General features: G+C 44.3%; 1 protein-coding gene across 1 annotated transcript in view; it reads right to left on the minus strand.

The window, feature by feature from the left end:
* Positions 1-18,297, minus strand: part of LOC124721707 (ceramide kinase) — a 279,703-nt gene that overhangs the window by 105,285 nt on the left and 156,121 nt on the right. Inside the window, exon 2 of the mRNA XM_047246793.1 lies at positions 1,211-1,477. Within this exon, the coding sequence (XP_047102749.1) occupies positions 1,211-1,477 (267 nt within the window). The remainder of the gene's footprint in view (positions 1-1,210; positions 1,478-18,297) is intronic.

Genomic DNA, 18,297 nt, shown 5'->3' on the forward strand with positions numbered 1-18,297 from the left:
TGTATCCTTTTGTTTACAAGTTTTGCAGGTCGCAGGAGGCCGACTGTTGCGGTGTCGCTGTGCGCAGGCTCAGTTCGAAGTGATCGTGATCAAAAGTTAAATTCGGGCAATTTTGCGGTACAACTTCGCGCACGCTTTAAACGTAGACGAGTGCTTCCAAGAAATGACTTTTGCACTCGGTGACGGGTGTCAGCATCGTACAAATATATTCGGGTGGTACAGAGAATTGTAAAGAGGAAATTTTACTCTAAGGACGCCGAGAGGACGGGAAGGACACGACCGTCAGTTACGGAGAAAAACATCGATGCCGAGAGGAAAATACTAGACGGAGACAGGCGAGTGACGTATAATCAGACAGGGGATTCCGTAGGACTAAATGCACCGACAATTCGTTCGATTCTGCTCGATTATTTGCAAGTAAAGAACTCCGGGTGCCGCATAGACCGACGGGAGAGAAAACGACGCGACGGGTAAGTCGGTGCAGGGAGATGTTAAAAAAAATTCTAAGGGACAATCTCAGTATGCGAATAATATCGTGACAGGTGAAGACACTCGACCGTACTATTATGACGTACCGACTAGGACTCGACACAAAGTTTGGATCTTCGAAGATGACCACACCAGTAGCTGTCAGAAAATCCCGATCGGTACAGAGGAAAATGATAGCTGCTTTTCAAATCGAGTGTAACTGTGGAGCAGAAGACAGTCACAGCTAAGTGGTACACTGCCCAAAGTCATCGAATCTTCGAAAAACCTGCGACCGGAATCGAGAACGGACACTCGGTTCCTCTATCACGACAACGCTCCAGCTCACCGAATATTTGCGGGGTGCAGGACAGAAACCTCTCGAGCAACAGTCCAGATCTCGCTCCTCCAACTTCGGTCTGTCGCCGCACGCGAAAATGTGGCCGAAAGTAGTGCAGTTTAAGAGTGACGAGGACCTTCTGCGGGCTCGGGACCACGAGTGTGCCTTACTCCCTACAGAAACTCGGGAGAACTGGTTTAGGAATCGGTTTCGGAGGATCGAGAAGTATGTCCAATGTGGCGGAATTTACTTCGAAAAAATTAAATAAATAAAGCTATATTGCAAAACTTCGCTAGTACCCTTTGTACGTAGGACGAAAACCAGTTGTGTAAGCACGATCAGATTTATTTTTGTATAATATGCCGATCCCCCCGGCCAGAGCACGCGGCCTCGTGACAGGCGTACCGGCGAGGTAGTTGCGGATGGTCTTGACCCAGGAGGCGACTTGGCGGGGGTCGGTGTGGTTGAAGGTGACGCAGCGGTACTGCCAGCGGCAGCGCGACGCGCGCGCCGCGTAGTGCAGCGTGAAGCTGGAGTGCGCGCCGGAGGCCGCGCCGGCGTCGCCGCTGCCGCACGGGCTCTTCGGCTCCTCGGGGCCGCAGCACTGCGACCGGTCGGCGCTGTGCACGTACTGCGCCGCCAGCACGTCCGACAGCGGCAGCGTGCTCCGCGCTGCAACAACAAAACCAGTCTCAAATGTATCATTACAAAAACTTTCCATACAACTATTTTCATTTTTTAAATTTACGTGCAATCGCTTTCTTCTATTCTGGCAATGTCAGATATGTTCAGTAAAAGATTCTGCCTGTTCCTCCGTTCCCGGCACGCCTCGCACCGAGTGCCGGCCTACACTGTGCTACGAGCTACACGTACTGTACATCCCTTTACCTTGACGGCGAACATTTTAGATTATCCCTAATCGAGAATGTAACTGAACCGTTCTCATTTTTCGATCTTTCCCATACGTGTTTCAAACGATTATACCTTCACCGTTAGGTGGACTAATTTAAATTAACAGCGCATACACGATTTGTACGACACGATTATTCTGTGTTTCAGTGTTCACAGGCTGCTTTTCCGGATCGTTCAGACATGATTTAAATGATCGTGTCTTCGCCGTTCGACTGTTATTTATTTCCTTTTATTTGTTTATTATTAATTGATTTATCCGTCCGCAAACAATACGAATCGTATGGCTGTTGTCAATCGTAAATGTAAATAATACAGACTCAAATACGTAAATGTTGTGGCGTTTACTAACCTCTAGGTCGGTAACAAAATTAAATTTTGAACTTAAAATGGATGCGAAATGATGTGTAAAATGTCTCACCTTAAAGGAATTTTTGTGCTTATTCCAAAACTAGCCTTAGATCTCGCGATTCTGTAACGTTTCGGAAGTTACGGAGAATTTACTATTACGATCAATATTTTATTAATTCTCCCGATGCGTTTGGGTTAAACTTGTATGTGTAAATCGTTACCTTTTATCCTCTAATGTTAGTCGAATGAGCGTTACTTTTGAAAATAGTCATTTAACTGAATTCAATATTGCATCGTAATTTCTTTCGTTAATACGCGACAGAATTTTGGAATTGGCCAAATGAGTAGCTCCCTCCTCCCTCTCCGAGAACTATTATCCTAGGTGTAACAGATCCTCAATTTATAGTAGCGTAATACAGGGTGATGAGTTTAACTATGTAATAGGTTTCAACATTCAACATACGGATTTCGTACAGGAATTGTAAAATATGATTTCGGGAGATTGTATAGTATCTTTGGAATCAGTAATGTTGTGCTATGATTTATGTAATATCCCTTTAGGTTAGGGTCAAAAAGTCTGTTACTAGTTGACGCCATCGACTTTGCTTTAATAACCGATTACGGATTTATATCACAATGTTCACCAGCACAGACACATAAATAGGTACATACATTATTTCCTTTAATATGTTATATTTTTGTACTGCATATTTTACTATTCTGTTGAATGGATTGCAAAATATCTCTTAATCAGAGTAGTTAATCATTAGAATAGTTGTCAACATAATTTACATATCATTCTGGAAATCCTTGAAAGTATAAAAACACTTTTCTAGTATATAATTTCTAGGGTATCCGTGAAGGCACGTATTTCACTTTTGCCTCTGCTCACTCGTGGAAGTTTGCTGTCTAATTTTATTCCATTATAAAAGCGCACTATTTTGGGTTTTTATTTTCTTTTTCCAACTGAGATGTTATTGGTGGCTGGATCTGGCTCCGTGCTCGTGTACAGACCTGTCCGTTGCGTACTGGTAGATATCTTCCTTTGTTTCAATGTAAAAGCCTACAGAAGGGGGGTGCGTGAGTGTTCACCTCGCTACGCACAATACACACATTCCCGCGTCAGCCGACTCCACGCGAGGCCGCTGACAGGGAATAAAAGCTGTCCTTGCGGAATCAATGCTGTCGGTTGTCTATTGTGCTGTCGTCGCCGCCAGAGACTTGACCGCGAGCGTGCCTGCGCGTACGTATCGTGGTAAGAGTAGGCATGTGCAATCGACTGGACTACGGCTGTTGTATCTATCAAGATAGCATACTGTTCAGCTGCTCCTGCGATCGGCCACACCTTAATGGGAGGTGTCAGACGGATTAATGTGCGATTAGAGACGGCACTGACGACAGCCGATTCTGCGCATTTGCTCTCGTGCCTGTCGGGACTATCAATAGATGGGTTTTCAGTAGGCACGAGTTACATCCCAATAGGACTGGGAAGGGAAGGTTGATCAGCTGATTCACGAAAGTATAGGGGGCGGATCTCGGGTAACGCATGGTCAGATACCTGTTGTCATGGGTAGGAGGAGTTGGTCTTTTTTTAGGATAAATCCAGACAACAGCTTCCCGTGCCTAAGGACTAGCTCCAGCAGTTTAAAAACATTTGAAACAATCACTTATAAAATAGACGCTAACACACCAAATGATACACATACTACACTTCATAAAGAAAAAAAAACACTGGAAAAAGCAATATGGGCCTTCCACAGAATTAACAGTCCTTCGTCAAAACATACAATCAATAAATAATACAATACAAGAATTGAAGTTGAGCTCCAATCTTTGAACTGCACAGTAGTTTATGTCACAGCACTGATGTAGGGACACGGAAATCCAAAATGTAGTATTATCATTGTACGAAAGGACTGACTCCTTGTAGGACTACTTCGAAAGTTATATCAGAAAAGGAACTCAGTACAGTAAATCAAGCTGACTACTTTGAAATATCAGCTACTGAATTAAAGGTGCTTGATAAAACCAAGCAATTAATAATTTCGTTTGTATCGATCTCCTTGTAGTAGTGTGGACATATTTTTTCAAATAAGTAAAAAAGTCAACATAATTTTGTGAGACACAAACAAGGACAAATATCATAAATGAAATTATGGAGTAGGCCTAAAGTCTTTGTCGAGTTATCAATAATTAATGTAATCTAAAAATAAAAACTACAAAACCTACAAATTGTAGTTTATGACAAATGAAAGTATACGGGAACGAAGTTTTTCGCGACGACACTTATACGTAAAACATTCTCGGTATTCTTGCCGCGTCAGTTCTGGATAAAATTTCGAGCTTTCGACGATTACCTCCATCGTCATCGTCAGGAGCTGACTGTCTTCACTGCTGTTTTTTTTTTTTCTTTATTGTGATTTCATTCCCCTGCCCCATATGGGCAGGGGAGGGCTGTCAGCGGCACAATCCACCGCTCTTCAGCCGAGTGACATGACAGCTAATACAAGAAGAAAATGTTACATACATAAGGCGATAAAGGGGAATGTAAAACAGAATAATGGGAGAAAATGGAGGTAAAAAATAGACTAACACGGAGACGTTCACGGAGAACAGTGAAAAAAGGTCATCACAAAGTTAAAAAACACAGTTGGCGATTCTTCAAAACTCAGAAAAGATACTGAATGGACATGCACAGGTTAAAAGTCGGCCACAGTAGTAAAAACACTCCGGAACAACACACTTAAAACCCACTTGGAGCACACACGACGAAGAATAAAACTGCCAGGCGGGACCTGCCGAGGGAAAAGGCAGAGAGGATGGAAAAGGAGGGGAGAGCATGGGGCAGCAGGGGAAGCGGCGGGATGAAGAGAGGAGCGGCATCAGTGGGTATACTAAGAGGCAGGAGACACGTGGGGCAGGAGATGAAGATGGAGACAAGGCAGGAGGGTGTGCAGAGACGCTGAAGGGGAGCACAAGAGAGGGAGGGGGAGTAGGAGGGGGAAGCCGCTCAGGAGAAGGGAGGGGGAGGAGAGGGAGCCCTGAGGAGGAGGCAGGAAGAGGGGGTTAGACTTGGTAGGAAGGGTAGATGTCAGGGCGAAGCTCATCATCCGGGGGGGGGGGGGGGGGGTAGATGGTGGAAGTTTCACTGCTACTGTGGTAGCCTTTTTTATAGCCCGTGGACGGCTTCTGATTAGTCGGCTTATGACTGGTCGGCGATTACGTACTGCTGTCGCAGACGATGTCAGTGTGCGCGCCGGTGGCGCCACGGCGCCACCGCTTCCGTTGGATGGAAGGAACGTCTCTGCTGCTTCTCTGCATCAAGCGCTCGTTTCCAGGGCGCATCAGGAAAAGTGAAAATGCTGCACACTCACAGGACGAAACACCGATTGCGGTTCTTCCTTTTTATGGCGCGATTTCCAGCAAAATAGGAGGAGTCCTGCGTAGAAGAAGTATAAGACCGATTTTTCGTCCTCCTAAGAAAATTAAGGAGATGATGCGCCCTGTTAAGGACAATCTCGGCCCCAGCGTCCCTGGAGTTTATAATATACCCTGTGAGTGTGGAAGCAATTACATAGGTCAGACGATTCGTGCCGTTTCCGACCGCTGTGCAGAACACCAACGCCATATTAAAAGTAGAGAACTGGAGAAATCGGCAATTGCGGACCACAGCCTCGGGTACCCACCAAATACCGTCACGGTTTTCTATACAAATACATCTCTTCAGTTTCGTATTGAACTCGGCTGTATGATATGTTAAGAGAACTAAGTGAAAGTAACATGCAAGTTGTCAATAATTTTACAAGAGGACGACAGATATAACTATGATGTTCTTTACATATGCTAAGACATGCAATGTAACAAATTTCGAAAGGACAATAACGAATCACTTGGCTATGTCTACAAAGCCGAAATTGCAGGCGTGTCTCTGTCTCTAGAAGGAAATAAATAACAGGTGGCGAAAGCACTATCAGTCAGATAATTGTATGTGACTGTGACTTCCAATAATATACTTCTGATGTTGTACGTCCATCCTTTTGACTGGAGGTTTGAGGGACTTCGGCCTTCACTTAAGTAATAAAATGGAACACCTATGATTTACTTATGATAGGACTATCAGTTTCGGTGCCTCAATGCACCATCTTCAGTCCTTAACTGTTGCTGAGGGGGTTAACTCTAGTCGTATGCACTATTCATCAGTGGCCAGCATCTATGATCTGTCTTATAAATTATAGATCGCAGCAATTAGTCGTCCTTTTTTAGATTTTATTACGCAGATCCAGATTTCGGCTAGTAGCTAGCCATTCTCAATGCACTATTTTCTATTGTCAATGCATGTAAGTCCCTGTTGTTCGGGCGTCGCATGTAAGTCCCTGTTGTTCGGGCGTCAGTCACAGTATTCAAAGAACTGTGACTGACGCCCGAACAACAGGGACATACATGCATTGACAATAGAAAATAGTGCATTGAGAATGGCTAGCTACTAGCCGAAATCTGGATTTGCGTAATAAAATCTAAAAAAGGACGACTGATTGCTTCACTCTATAATTTATAAGTCACATAACAGTCGCTGAGTGCACCCACTTTCCGAATGGAAGGTAATCTGATCTACGATCCGGTTTTCGCAGATATCCCATAACAATGATGTTGTGCCTCCAACCATCAACTACCAATTAGTAGCCATATAACAAATAACATCACAAGGACGGCTGTATTACATCTTCTGATGGGTTCTACGGTGACAAGCACTAGTTCCGTGCCAGACGATACCACCACCAGTATCGTAACTATTCTTGCAGTTTCTAATCTCAGAAGAAATGCTAGTAATTTAAAAGCACTGATTTTAATTCTGCTTGATACTTCCGAAGATTTAGTGTACATCCTGTAACTGTGAGGAGTGTAAGTGTGTATTAAACAGAGCAAGAGAAAAAAGACGTAAACGATTATCATTTTCCGACCATAAAAAAGATGAATTTACAGGCCCTGCTGTGATGGAAGTTCATCTGTTGTTACAGCGCGCTGAGTCATGAAGATAGCTGATTTTTCTCGTTCCACATTGCAATGAATTGGAGCTACACGATATCAGCGTTTAACTGTAACCCATATATGTTTTCTTAGCAGTCTTACACTTTTAGAGATATCACTGAGTGAATGTTAACCATCTCTTCCTCTGTAAAATTTCAGAACTAGTACCAAATGTATTTACGTGACAACTAGGTGATCTCCTGTGTTACTTTTTAACAGCGTTCACATAGTGCTAGCGCGCATTCGAGGCTGATTAACCTAAGCTTCATCTTCACAATATGTACTGTCAGATTTTCTTAATCGACAAGCGGCAACGGTGCTACTCCATCCTTTCCTGTAGCCTCCTTAATAGTCTTAGCACGGAAGTACAGCCAGCGATAGCCGGAAAAAATTATTCCGCAACTTCCCTGGGCCACGCTTTCCAGGCAGTCCAACGTATTCTGTACGCTCTTCTCTCGGTAGTGTATTCTTTTCCACTGCTTAAAGCTTTTCCAAGCATTCGGAGAAGACAAGGGAGAGTACAAGTGGTCACGTCTTTGTGGAAACGACGATAAATTACAAGTTATTATCGTGGACACTGTAATGGTACTTGAATTACGTAACCATTATGGTACCTCACCTGAACTTCTCGATACCAGTAATATTCTACTGTATTTCTGTTAACTACTTAAAATATATTTCTGAGACAACATTCAGATTTGATTTCACTTTTGATACATCGATATGTTTATATTGTAATGATATTATTCTTATGTGTATTCTTTCTTTTGTCACTATGATCTTTGACGTACTTGTAACTCTGAGTTTTGGGCGCGTAAGCGATAGTTAATTAGTTGTCAACTTGTTAAGAGAGTTGGACCTTGAGCGGGTCAAGTCTTGGACGTCATGTTGGAAAGACACGTACTGTAGTCCACTTATAAAATGTGAATTTTAACAGTGACTGTGAGGAAGATATTTTTAAGTATGTTTTGTAATGTGAAGTGATGTTTGTGTGCTACGTGATAGTGCAATAAAAGCAATTAAAAGGAAGTGTAACTTAAATTCGGAGTGCTGATTATTTTTTTTTACATCACTATTGTGCTAACTTTGAAAGGTTTAAGCTAGAGGAATGTTTTTTGAAGCGCATCTACAAAACTTTTGAATATAGCAGGATAAAACCTAGGCTTCTTTGCATCCGAGCTTGGAATCAAAACCACCTAGATTTTCAACGATTGAGCCATGATTTTACGACGAGACCAGCGTGGGAAACACAAAAAGATGAGTGCCTAGTTTTTTGATTATTACATGAAATGACTTTATTAACTGTGCTCTAATAACACCTGCCACATAATATGACTGTTGTTGCCCGAAAATGCAGTATTTAGCAGCGTGAGCAACACCACAATCGTTATTAAATGCTGACCTTTTTTGTGGTAGGGTTGTTAGAACACTGAATAACGAAAAAAAAACAACTTTCTCCAGTTACATGCTTTGCTGCGAAGGTACTGAAAAAAAAGATAGTGTTACCCGTCGTGTCTTCAAATCAGAGAGCAAATAACAGAAGCTTAAGGGTAGCTTTGCCTACTTTTTTATTCTAACATGATTTATTTTCCTCATTTTTCTTCCCTTGCCCTCATCTGAAACGTTATCTTCAGTAACTCGCTAAGATTTGGTACATCTGTCTTTGCGACATTTCTCAGATTAGCAGCGTCCATCCCAGCTCTGTCTGCAATAAACCACCGGAACTGATATTGTTGTTCTTTTACCTAGCTAAGTAGCGTTGTGGTAGGACAATGGACTCGTGTTTAGGAAGACGGCAGTTAAAATCCCCGAACCGCCATCCAGATTGATGTTACGACGGTTTCACTACAGCGCCTGAGGCGAATCCTGGGATGCTTCGGATGAAAAACACACCGCCAATATTCTTCCCCGTCCTTTTGCAATGAGAGCTTGTGCTCAGTCTCTGAGAACGTCATCGTCGACGGTATCTTAAACCCTGCTCTTCCTCTTACACAACGCGGTGCCGTCGGTCGCTAATATGAGGAGGTTTAAAAGAAAAGGTACGAAGCAACACAGCGGGTACAACTAAAGTCTTCATTCACAAGTGATCACCAGAGGCCTGAGCACAAATATCCCACTGTTTCACGAGCCGAAGGATTCCCTGTTCCCAGAATTCCTGTGGCTGTGATAGGAGCCAGTCGTTCACTTCGTCGTCCGAGCTGACGCGCTTCGCTTTGAGAGTTTATAACACGTGGAAGTCGGACGGTGGGCGGGCTGCTCCCACTTGAACTTGGCCATCACATCGATTTTTGTGTGACCTGGGAGACGTGTGGACGCGCGTTATCCTGGAGCAAGAATCACTCCCTCCCTGAGCAGCCCATGCCGTTTGTTCTCGACGGACTTGCGTAGGCTAAGGAATGTCTCACAGTACACGCCAGTGTTACTGGTTTTTGCGTGCTCGAGCAATTCGATGGGTATCGGACCTCGGACGTCGAAAAAGGCGGTGACCCTCACCTTGCTTGCTGAGGGCACAGCTCTGAATTTTTCGAGGGGAGGTGACGACGATGTCTCACTACGCTATCCCAAAGCGGCATATGGAAATTTCAACCGGTCTGTTTGTTACGACATTTCGTGCCTATTCATTCGAACACTCCTCAGACATAGTAATTCAGGTAGCCAGTTTATACAGCAAAAATATTCGATGGAATTAAACAGGCGAGGGCAGCAGAGACGATGGTGTACTTCTGGCCACAGATCAAAAAACAACGTAAAACATTGGCTAACTTTCCGCCTTCATTTGGCAACTGAGATGTCAGCGGCACTGACATAGATGTCTCTTCAGGCGCCGTGTTTTTCCTCGGCCGGAGTCGCCTGGAACACACCCGCTGGGAATGAGGACGAGGAGAAAAACTCGTCAAGTGTGTCTGCCGGCTACTGGCAGATAGGGGCAGGCGTGTGCGTACATCACAAACCCTATCAAGCTTTGTGGCAAAACCCAGCCACAACTAACCTACAATCCTCTGACGTACGAGCGTCAGTGTGAGTTAATGTCGTATTGCAAAATATGATGGTTTAGTCACTACTTACGCGACACAGGTTACTGGAGAATGGAAAAACTATATTGTGAATCTCCCTTTCCTAAAGTTTATAGGTCAGCTGTTTTCATGATCTGTCAAATTTAATTAACATTATGGTCCGGTGCCCCTCCTGTCGTCAGTGTAGCAGGTTAAACTAAGGATCTTGAATACCCAAAATAACTTTCCGTCCAAAAGCAAAATTTAAAAAATGCATCAAGCGAAGGTTGTTCATCTACCAGGGGCACATTAACCAGTACGATTGCCTGTTTTTCTTGTAACTTTGTTCGTTACAAAGATGCGAACAGCAGTACTTCTTTTTCAAATAGCACGCTATATTTTTTTTATTCTGTAATCTATTTCCTCTCCCCAAGACCTGTACAAAAACGTATCACAGAGTACCACTCACGTAAACATTACGTTATTAAAAATGTAACATAAAAGTGGCTGGAGTCTCCTGTACCAGATCACAGAGCTAGTATCTGGCGTAACGTAACTCGTCCACTTGCTGGAGTTGACAATAAACATATGGAAACAAAAGGAAAATGCACACTGGTCATTCAGTAAACCCTGAACGAAGGTAAAAATAGCATACGGACAGCACTGTGAGAAGCGTTCAACGATTTTGAAAGTCTAATTTTTCCGACCTATCACACAAAAAATTCTAGGAAGTTTTGATTTTACATAATTTCGATCGCTCAGTGACCATTCCAGCACCTAAACAGAAGGTAGCAAGACTGAATTCGACCTTCAGAAATTGTTTCAGTTAGGTGGATCGTAATGCGATTCCTTCTTTCACTTATCGGACAGTTACCGAAATGGCAGATATTGAGATAAGTGACCACGGAATAACAAATCAACTAAAATCGCTCAACTGATGAAGTATATCTAGATCTCCAGAATGAAATTTCCAATCTGCAGCAGAGTGTGTGCTGATATGAAACTTCTTGGCAGATTAAAACTGCGAACCCGACCGAGACTGGAACTGGGGTCGTTTACCTTTCGCGGGCAAATGCTCTACCGTGTGAGCTACCCAAGAAGGACTCACACCTTTCCTTTCGCCAGTACATCTCCTACCTTCCAAACTTCACAGCAGGTCTCCTGCAATACTAGTAATTTTGGAAGTAAGGATATTGAGGAGACACGGCTTAGCCGCAGCCTGGGAGATGTTGCCAGAATGAAATTTTCACTCTGCAGCGACGCGTGCGCTGATATGAAACTTCCTGGCAGATCAAAACTGTCTGCCGGACGGGCGTCCCACTCTACCGACTGAGCTACACGAACACATTTTACGATTCATCTTCACAGCTTTAGTTCCGCCAGTTACCTAGTCTTCTGCCTTCCAAACTTCACAGAAACTCTCCTGCGTACCTTGCAGCACCCTGGAAGACAGGATATCGCGGCGACACGGTTTAGCCATAGCCTGGGGGATGTTTCCAGAATGAAATCAGCGTACACTCTGCTGCAGAGTGTGAAACACGTATTCTGACTTCGGAGAACAAAAATCTGTTGTACAGGAAACAATACTAATGTACCTTCAGAAACTCAGCTTGCTCTATTCGTCTATGAGGTTCGGAGCAAAATAGGGATGCCGCCCAGTTTGACGCGTTCCTTGACTTCAGGATCACATTCTGTACAGTTCCACACTGCTGTCCAGTGAATCAAATACGAGCTTACCAAGTATTGGACCAGCTTTGCGACTGGATTTAGATTCGAAAGATTCTTCGGGAGTTCCTATACAGGGTCGTTACTACTCATGATTTATACTGCGTGTATCATACACTGTCCAGTCACATTAGTGTAACCACCTGTCAAAAAACTGAATGAACTCCTTTTTCAGCGCGGACCGATGTTAGACGTGCCGATACAGAGTCAATGAGGTGCTGGAAGGTACCGGCAGGGATGTGGAACCACGCAGACTCCAGTGCCGTGGACAGCTGAGCTGAGGTGCACACACGCCAGTCTCATATACGAGACATCTCCAGGCCCCTTTTTTGTCTTTACTATTGGTGGCAGAATAGCACAGGGCGCATTGCTGCTTGCACGACATGACACACGCGTTTAACTATACTTGAATACCCAGTCTGACTGACGCAACATCGCCATTTGCACGCACATATTTACAAATGCATCTAACAACGTTCCCAATGTCATTCTTACATGTAAAAAGTAACAGCCAAGTCAACCTCTCAGGAATTTTATACTGTTCCAGAAATAGTTAACGCTCGCTTTCTTGGTGCCTCAGCTTGTATGCACGAAAATTCTTTACCTAACAGAAGCTGTTTACGAAAATAACATCTAATGCACTCTCCACAGAGATCCTAACGTGTTACCCATTCCTGCTCTCAACATACGCAAATGTTCCCTACGCTATGTAGAGGCTCCTGTATCCCAGCTCAAACGAGGAGCAATCTGATTGGCTCTTATAGAGTTTACCCAACGAATTACTGATGCTGCCCATACCGAAGCACCATCCACCTTTTCTTTCTGGGGCTTTCTGCGGTTATTTTGGACAGATCAGTAAATTCCAATTACAGTTAAACACGCAAAGTTGTCTACAGATCATCAAATACATACTAGACTCTCAAGAATATTGAAAGCCAGGAACATTTTTACCAGTTTAACTACAATTAAATATTACTAGTCATGCTATAGTCTGACACCGATCAATGTACAGCTATTGTCTCCTCTTGACGATTGTGCTTCAGTATCTATAGCGCATATAATTTTCTGTGTAAAAAATCTCTCTCTGTTATCGATGTGCTGAATCTATACTTCCCTCACGACAGGATACACAGTCATCCTCTCTAGTCATGCCATAACATAAACCATAGTAATTTTACAATGCAATATATACACAGTTTACACAATGTAAGCCACAGTAACTTTACAATGCAATATATACACATTTTACACAAACAGTGCAATTATCTGTACAGCACCCGAAAAAATTATCATATGCCTACACTAACACCGGCTACATGTCACGATGCCACCCAGTCCTAGGGAAACACCGTTTTCGTCGACAACTAAACCTCGCAAAGCGTCATACCTATCGTCAAATATGGGAAGACTCTTACTCATTTACACTGTTCTCCCACCAAGGACAAGAGCTTGAAATTAGTCCGCGAAAACCGATCTCTATCCCGGCAATGTATCACCGCGTACCGTATCAGTCTAGTAAACATACAATTCATACCCTCCGCCATACAAAATCATCCCTCTTACATCAGCGAACCGAAATCACTCTCAGAACTCTTCTACAAATTCGAGATCGTCTCCCCCTCGGCACAAACGAGTGACTGTCTCTGCTTCATTGCTTGCTCACTTTTCTACGCACATATCCAGACTCGGTGATTACAAGAACACCCGTAGCGTCTGTGTGCTTTGACAGCTGATGGCCGCGTCGGACACACGCACGCCCGAACCAGCTTCTAACATTTGTGCTCTGTAAATATGTCTTCACTCCCGTCCGATCGCGTCATAATCGGGTTCTAGATGAACACATATTGCGATAGGAATTTCTCTAGTGTCAAGTATGAAAAGGGACGTATCCGCCGCATGCCTGTGTGTGCTGATTGCATTATTTCGCGAGCAGGTCTGTAGACTGTGCTATGCACAATACGAACAGTTTATGAGTACTGAGCATGTCTTCACATCAATGTGAAGCATTATTTAGGAACAATTTGCACATCTGCACTGAAATTGGGAGTTGTTTGCGTGTCTACAGACTGTGTATTGTGACCCCAAGCACATCAGGGCTAGTATTTTGTATTAGTGTAATAAATATACTTGATGCCTAAATGAAATGTTCCAAAATAAGTACAGTGTACTCCTTACTTACTCTCCCTAGCAGCCCAGCGCAGCCTGTGTCATTTTCGTGCCATTTTCCCCCTACAGACCACCATCCGGGATTAGGTTATAGGAGGGATGACAGTACCTTCTGGTGGCAGTAATGTGTACTAGGTCAGTTGGACTGTAAATCTCGTGGTGCAGACACTGGCTGCGAAATAAAGACTTGTATTCAGATCTGTTTTCCCACCATTTCGCCCCACCATCTTGGATGACGTTGTGCTGTGCACGTTAGTACACATTAGTACACGTCAGTGCAGGTTAGTACACGTTAGCCCGCCAACATGGGTCGGTAAGGGGACGTGGTGCTGGGTTGAGGATCGCGGTGGGGACTTTAACTATTTCCTTCCAAGTCCAGGTGGGCGTGGCATTTGCGAAAATTGATTCCAAGTCTACGGTAGCGCACTCTGGTGGTTTCAATATGTACTAGACCTCGTGGTGAACACACTGTATGCTGCCATCTTGAATAACGGTACTTGCGTCATCAACTGACGTCACGACAGCGCCCTCTGGCGGTAGAGATGTGTACTAAGATAGTACAAATTCCAGCCTTTGTCGCTGATGAACATCAGTCAGCGTGGGTTCACGAAGCAGACGGCTGCTGCGGAGGCACATACACAGCAATGTTTGCTTAACAGTCGTTGGGAGGCATTATCAGTAGCCCAAGAATTCATCTGGGTGGTCGACTGCTCAACAGTTGGATGTCTGTTCGACTGTACATATCTCCGCAGCCATCGTTAACCCCTATCACCTATGGCCCACGGTGCACCACAATTGGCTCGGAGCCGGTTTTGGATATCGCCATTTTGCCACGCACGGTATACTTTACCCACAGCGGCACGCAAACGGTTTACAGATTTAGTCATTTTGGAAATGCTTCCACCCTTGCCCCGCAAGCCAATGATCGTGCACACTTGGACATGAGATAAATCGCTCCGTTTCTGACAACAACTACATTGTTTTCCGCTTTCCTCCGACAAACTTATATACCTTCCACTGCTATTGCAGCCACCAACTACCCTCTGTGAGTGGTTACTGCACATCAACATAGGCGGTGGTCACATTAATGTTACTGGATGGCGTAATTAACAGCGAAAACTGACGCACGTGAAAATATACGATAACAGAAGGTGAGCCATGGGAAGATTAAAAATTTCTTACAAATTGGAGATTGAAAAAAATTTTAATTTTTTTATGAATCTAGTGTACATGAATGTAAATTGATAGTTAACCTTCGGATTTTTTTTTTTAAATACTGGGTCAATCATATGGCGGCCTTTGTTTCGCACACATTGTTAGAGTCTTACGGTGAATCCGCCCAGGATGCTGCGTAGCATCTCCAACGAAAAGTGCATATTTCTTGGCGAATTCGCTCGTTCAAATAATCTCTGATTCCTGGATGGTATTCCTGGAACACTGGATTTGAGGTAACCCAAAGAAAAAAGTCTGAAGCTGAGAAATCTGGTAACGGTTAGGCTACGGAATATCGCCATTTCTAGTGATGAGACGACCAGGAAATGCGATTTTAACCAAATCCATTGACTCTCAGCAGTACGGCTTGCTGCACCATCCTGCTGGAAGAAAGCAAGTTCTGTTCTGTACCGTCTGGTTGATGTTTGCAGACTTCTCCATAAAGCTTCACCCATACGATGAATATTCTCTTGGGTGCGGCTTGTTTTTATACTACCACCTATGTTCCTTGTAGTGCTATCAGTCGCTTCAAAGTTTCACACACATAGGGTGATAGCGTTCGAAGATGACACAGGAGCCCACGCGGAAGGTGGGGGAGGGGGGGGGGGAAGGGGAAGGGAAAGGAAATTAAACTCCTGACGGAAAGCACGTCGACTTCCAACAAAAATATCCGAGTTTTTGTAATACGGCTTTACAGCAAGCAATCCTCTTCGATTACTAAAACTTCCACCAGTCTACACGTCCGAAATTAAGACCTCCACTCTCATAATCCCCCACCGAAGCAACCAGCCAGTCCACAAATCTTCCTAGTTGACAAACTCACCCTGTATAGGCAAAAACGTTCCAGTAAACGTGAGTCTGAAAGCAAGCCATTTGCGATCCGCCACTGACTTTAGTAATATTGTTCAGGTTGGTACAAATATATTTGAAACTCGATGTAATTAGAGCCATATTTCACCCACGGCGCACGACTGGGTAACGCGGTACATGCACGCTGAGGCTCAGGCACAGTTTGATGCTGATGTACGACGACATGTAACGCGCCAATTGTGGATCAAAGATAATTCGGGTAGGGCCTGCATCTTGGCTACCAAGACCATCTCACCTGAATCCTCCCGATTTTTCAGTCTGAGGTCGTCTCAAAAGTCAAGTATATAGCACTCTCGTTGACACGGTTCACGAACTGGAGAAACAAATTTCACAGTCAAGTCAAGATTTACAGAATGATAGGAAACTGAAATAATTCGGAACTCACAACGGAGACGAGTACAGTATTGCATATAAGTGCGAAAAAGACACGTGGACACACTTCCTATAGCAGGTACGAATGTACAGTGAATGGTAGGCCTAACATGAAACATGCTGAAGCACGAGGGGCATTCCATAAGTAATGCAACACAGTTTTTAGTGAAAGCATGCCGGTTTTATTCAGGATTCCAATACACCATATTATTCCCCACTCGTTTGGCAACAAAGCGCCATTTTTGAACATTATCTCCGTTCACACCACTGGGGGGCCACTATGCGGGTACGGTACCACTCAACCGGTCGACGACGAAGCTAAGGTCTTGTGCACCAACAACCTCCCAGCCACCCTAGTACTGCCTCCTCCAGAATGCATCCTTCACTAGGCCAAACTGATGGAAGTCGGAAGGTGGGAGATCCGGATTGTACATCCACTAGTGGACGAGTGTGTCTGCACTATAAACAGAGTCGTTCGTGCGTGGAGCGTGGAGCGCGGTGTTCGTGATCCGTCCATCACCTCGAATGGGTGTGTCCGCACGTTCCAACATTGTAGTAGTCACATCTGTGTGTGGCCGGCCGGCACCCACGAGATCGGACACGTTTCTGCGACCTCGTTGCGTCTCGCCCAACGACTGACCGTGCTTTTGTTCACTGCCAGGTCTCCGCAGATTTCCTGCGAGCACCTACGGATATCTGCGACGCTCTGGTTTCCCACCAAAAGAAACTCAATGATAGCGCTCCGCTCGGAACCCACCGCCGCTACAGACGCCATTTTGAAGGCTACGTACAGCGCCGCCTCCTATCGGAACATCACGAAACTATTGGGTCTGAAGCGGGAATATTCCACATGTACCACAACAAATTCTTCATTTTTTTCCATCCGAAATTGGCCGAGAAAAAAAAATGTGTCGTATTACTTTTCGAACGCTCCTCGTAGTGTTTTATTTCTCGTTAAAGTAGGTCCAGGGTGAAATTTGAGCCTAAGTAGATGAGGAATCAATCGAAAAGTTTAAAATTCAAATACATTTGTACTAACATCATACTAAAGTCAGTGGTGGCTCGTAACTAGATATTCGCAGTTATCTGGCAACGTGCTAGTTGGCACAGCCACATTTCCTAGAATATTTTCGCTTCTGTTATCGCACACTTTCACCACTGTCAGTTTTCGCAGTCAGTTACGATACATGTCGTATAATTGAGGAAGTGGATAATGTCGGAAGCTCCGTGAGGCTGTTTCCAGAGGGAGCTGTTGCTTATAGGAAAGATGTAACGCCTGAAAAATGTCGCGAAATGCAGAAAGGCAATTAGCTGGTCGAAAATTGATGCGGGGACTGCTAACTGAACGTGAACGGAAATGTATGTAACTCACTGTGCATAAAGGCGGAGAGAAACCATTACTATTCGTTTAAAGTATTGGTTGAAAACAGTCACAACCGTAAAATACACTCTAAGACGAAAAAACGAGACACGGCAAAGAAGTTATCCGAATGGGATGGAAATCGGCAGATGGGGTGTATATGGGGTGTACAGACAAACAAATGATTCCATTTTCAGAACAATTGGATGATTTACTCGACAAAAAGAGCTTCACAAGTTCAGCAAGACAATGGCCCATTAGTCCACCACTGTCCAGGGAGTCTCCGAAGACAATTCTACTTCAGTCAACGAGATTCCAGTACGTGGAGACGTCCCGTGATACCAACCTGACAGTCGTTGGCCACACTGCCCGACACATAGGAGAGATGGTCTGGGGTGCTATAGCATTACCCGCACCCTTACAACACTGCGGTAAGTCCACGGTATTCTACGCCCAGCTTTGTTGCCCTTCGTGACAAGCCACCCTGGGCTCACATTTCAGCGAGATAA

The sequence above is a fragment of the Schistocerca piceifrons genome, chromosome X (assembly GCF_021461385.2).
Source record: "Schistocerca piceifrons isolate TAMUIC-IGC-003096 chromosome X, iqSchPice1.1, whole genome shotgun sequence".
NCBI classification, from domain to species: Eukaryota; Metazoa; Arthropoda; class Insecta; order Orthoptera; family Acrididae; genus Schistocerca; species Schistocerca piceifrons.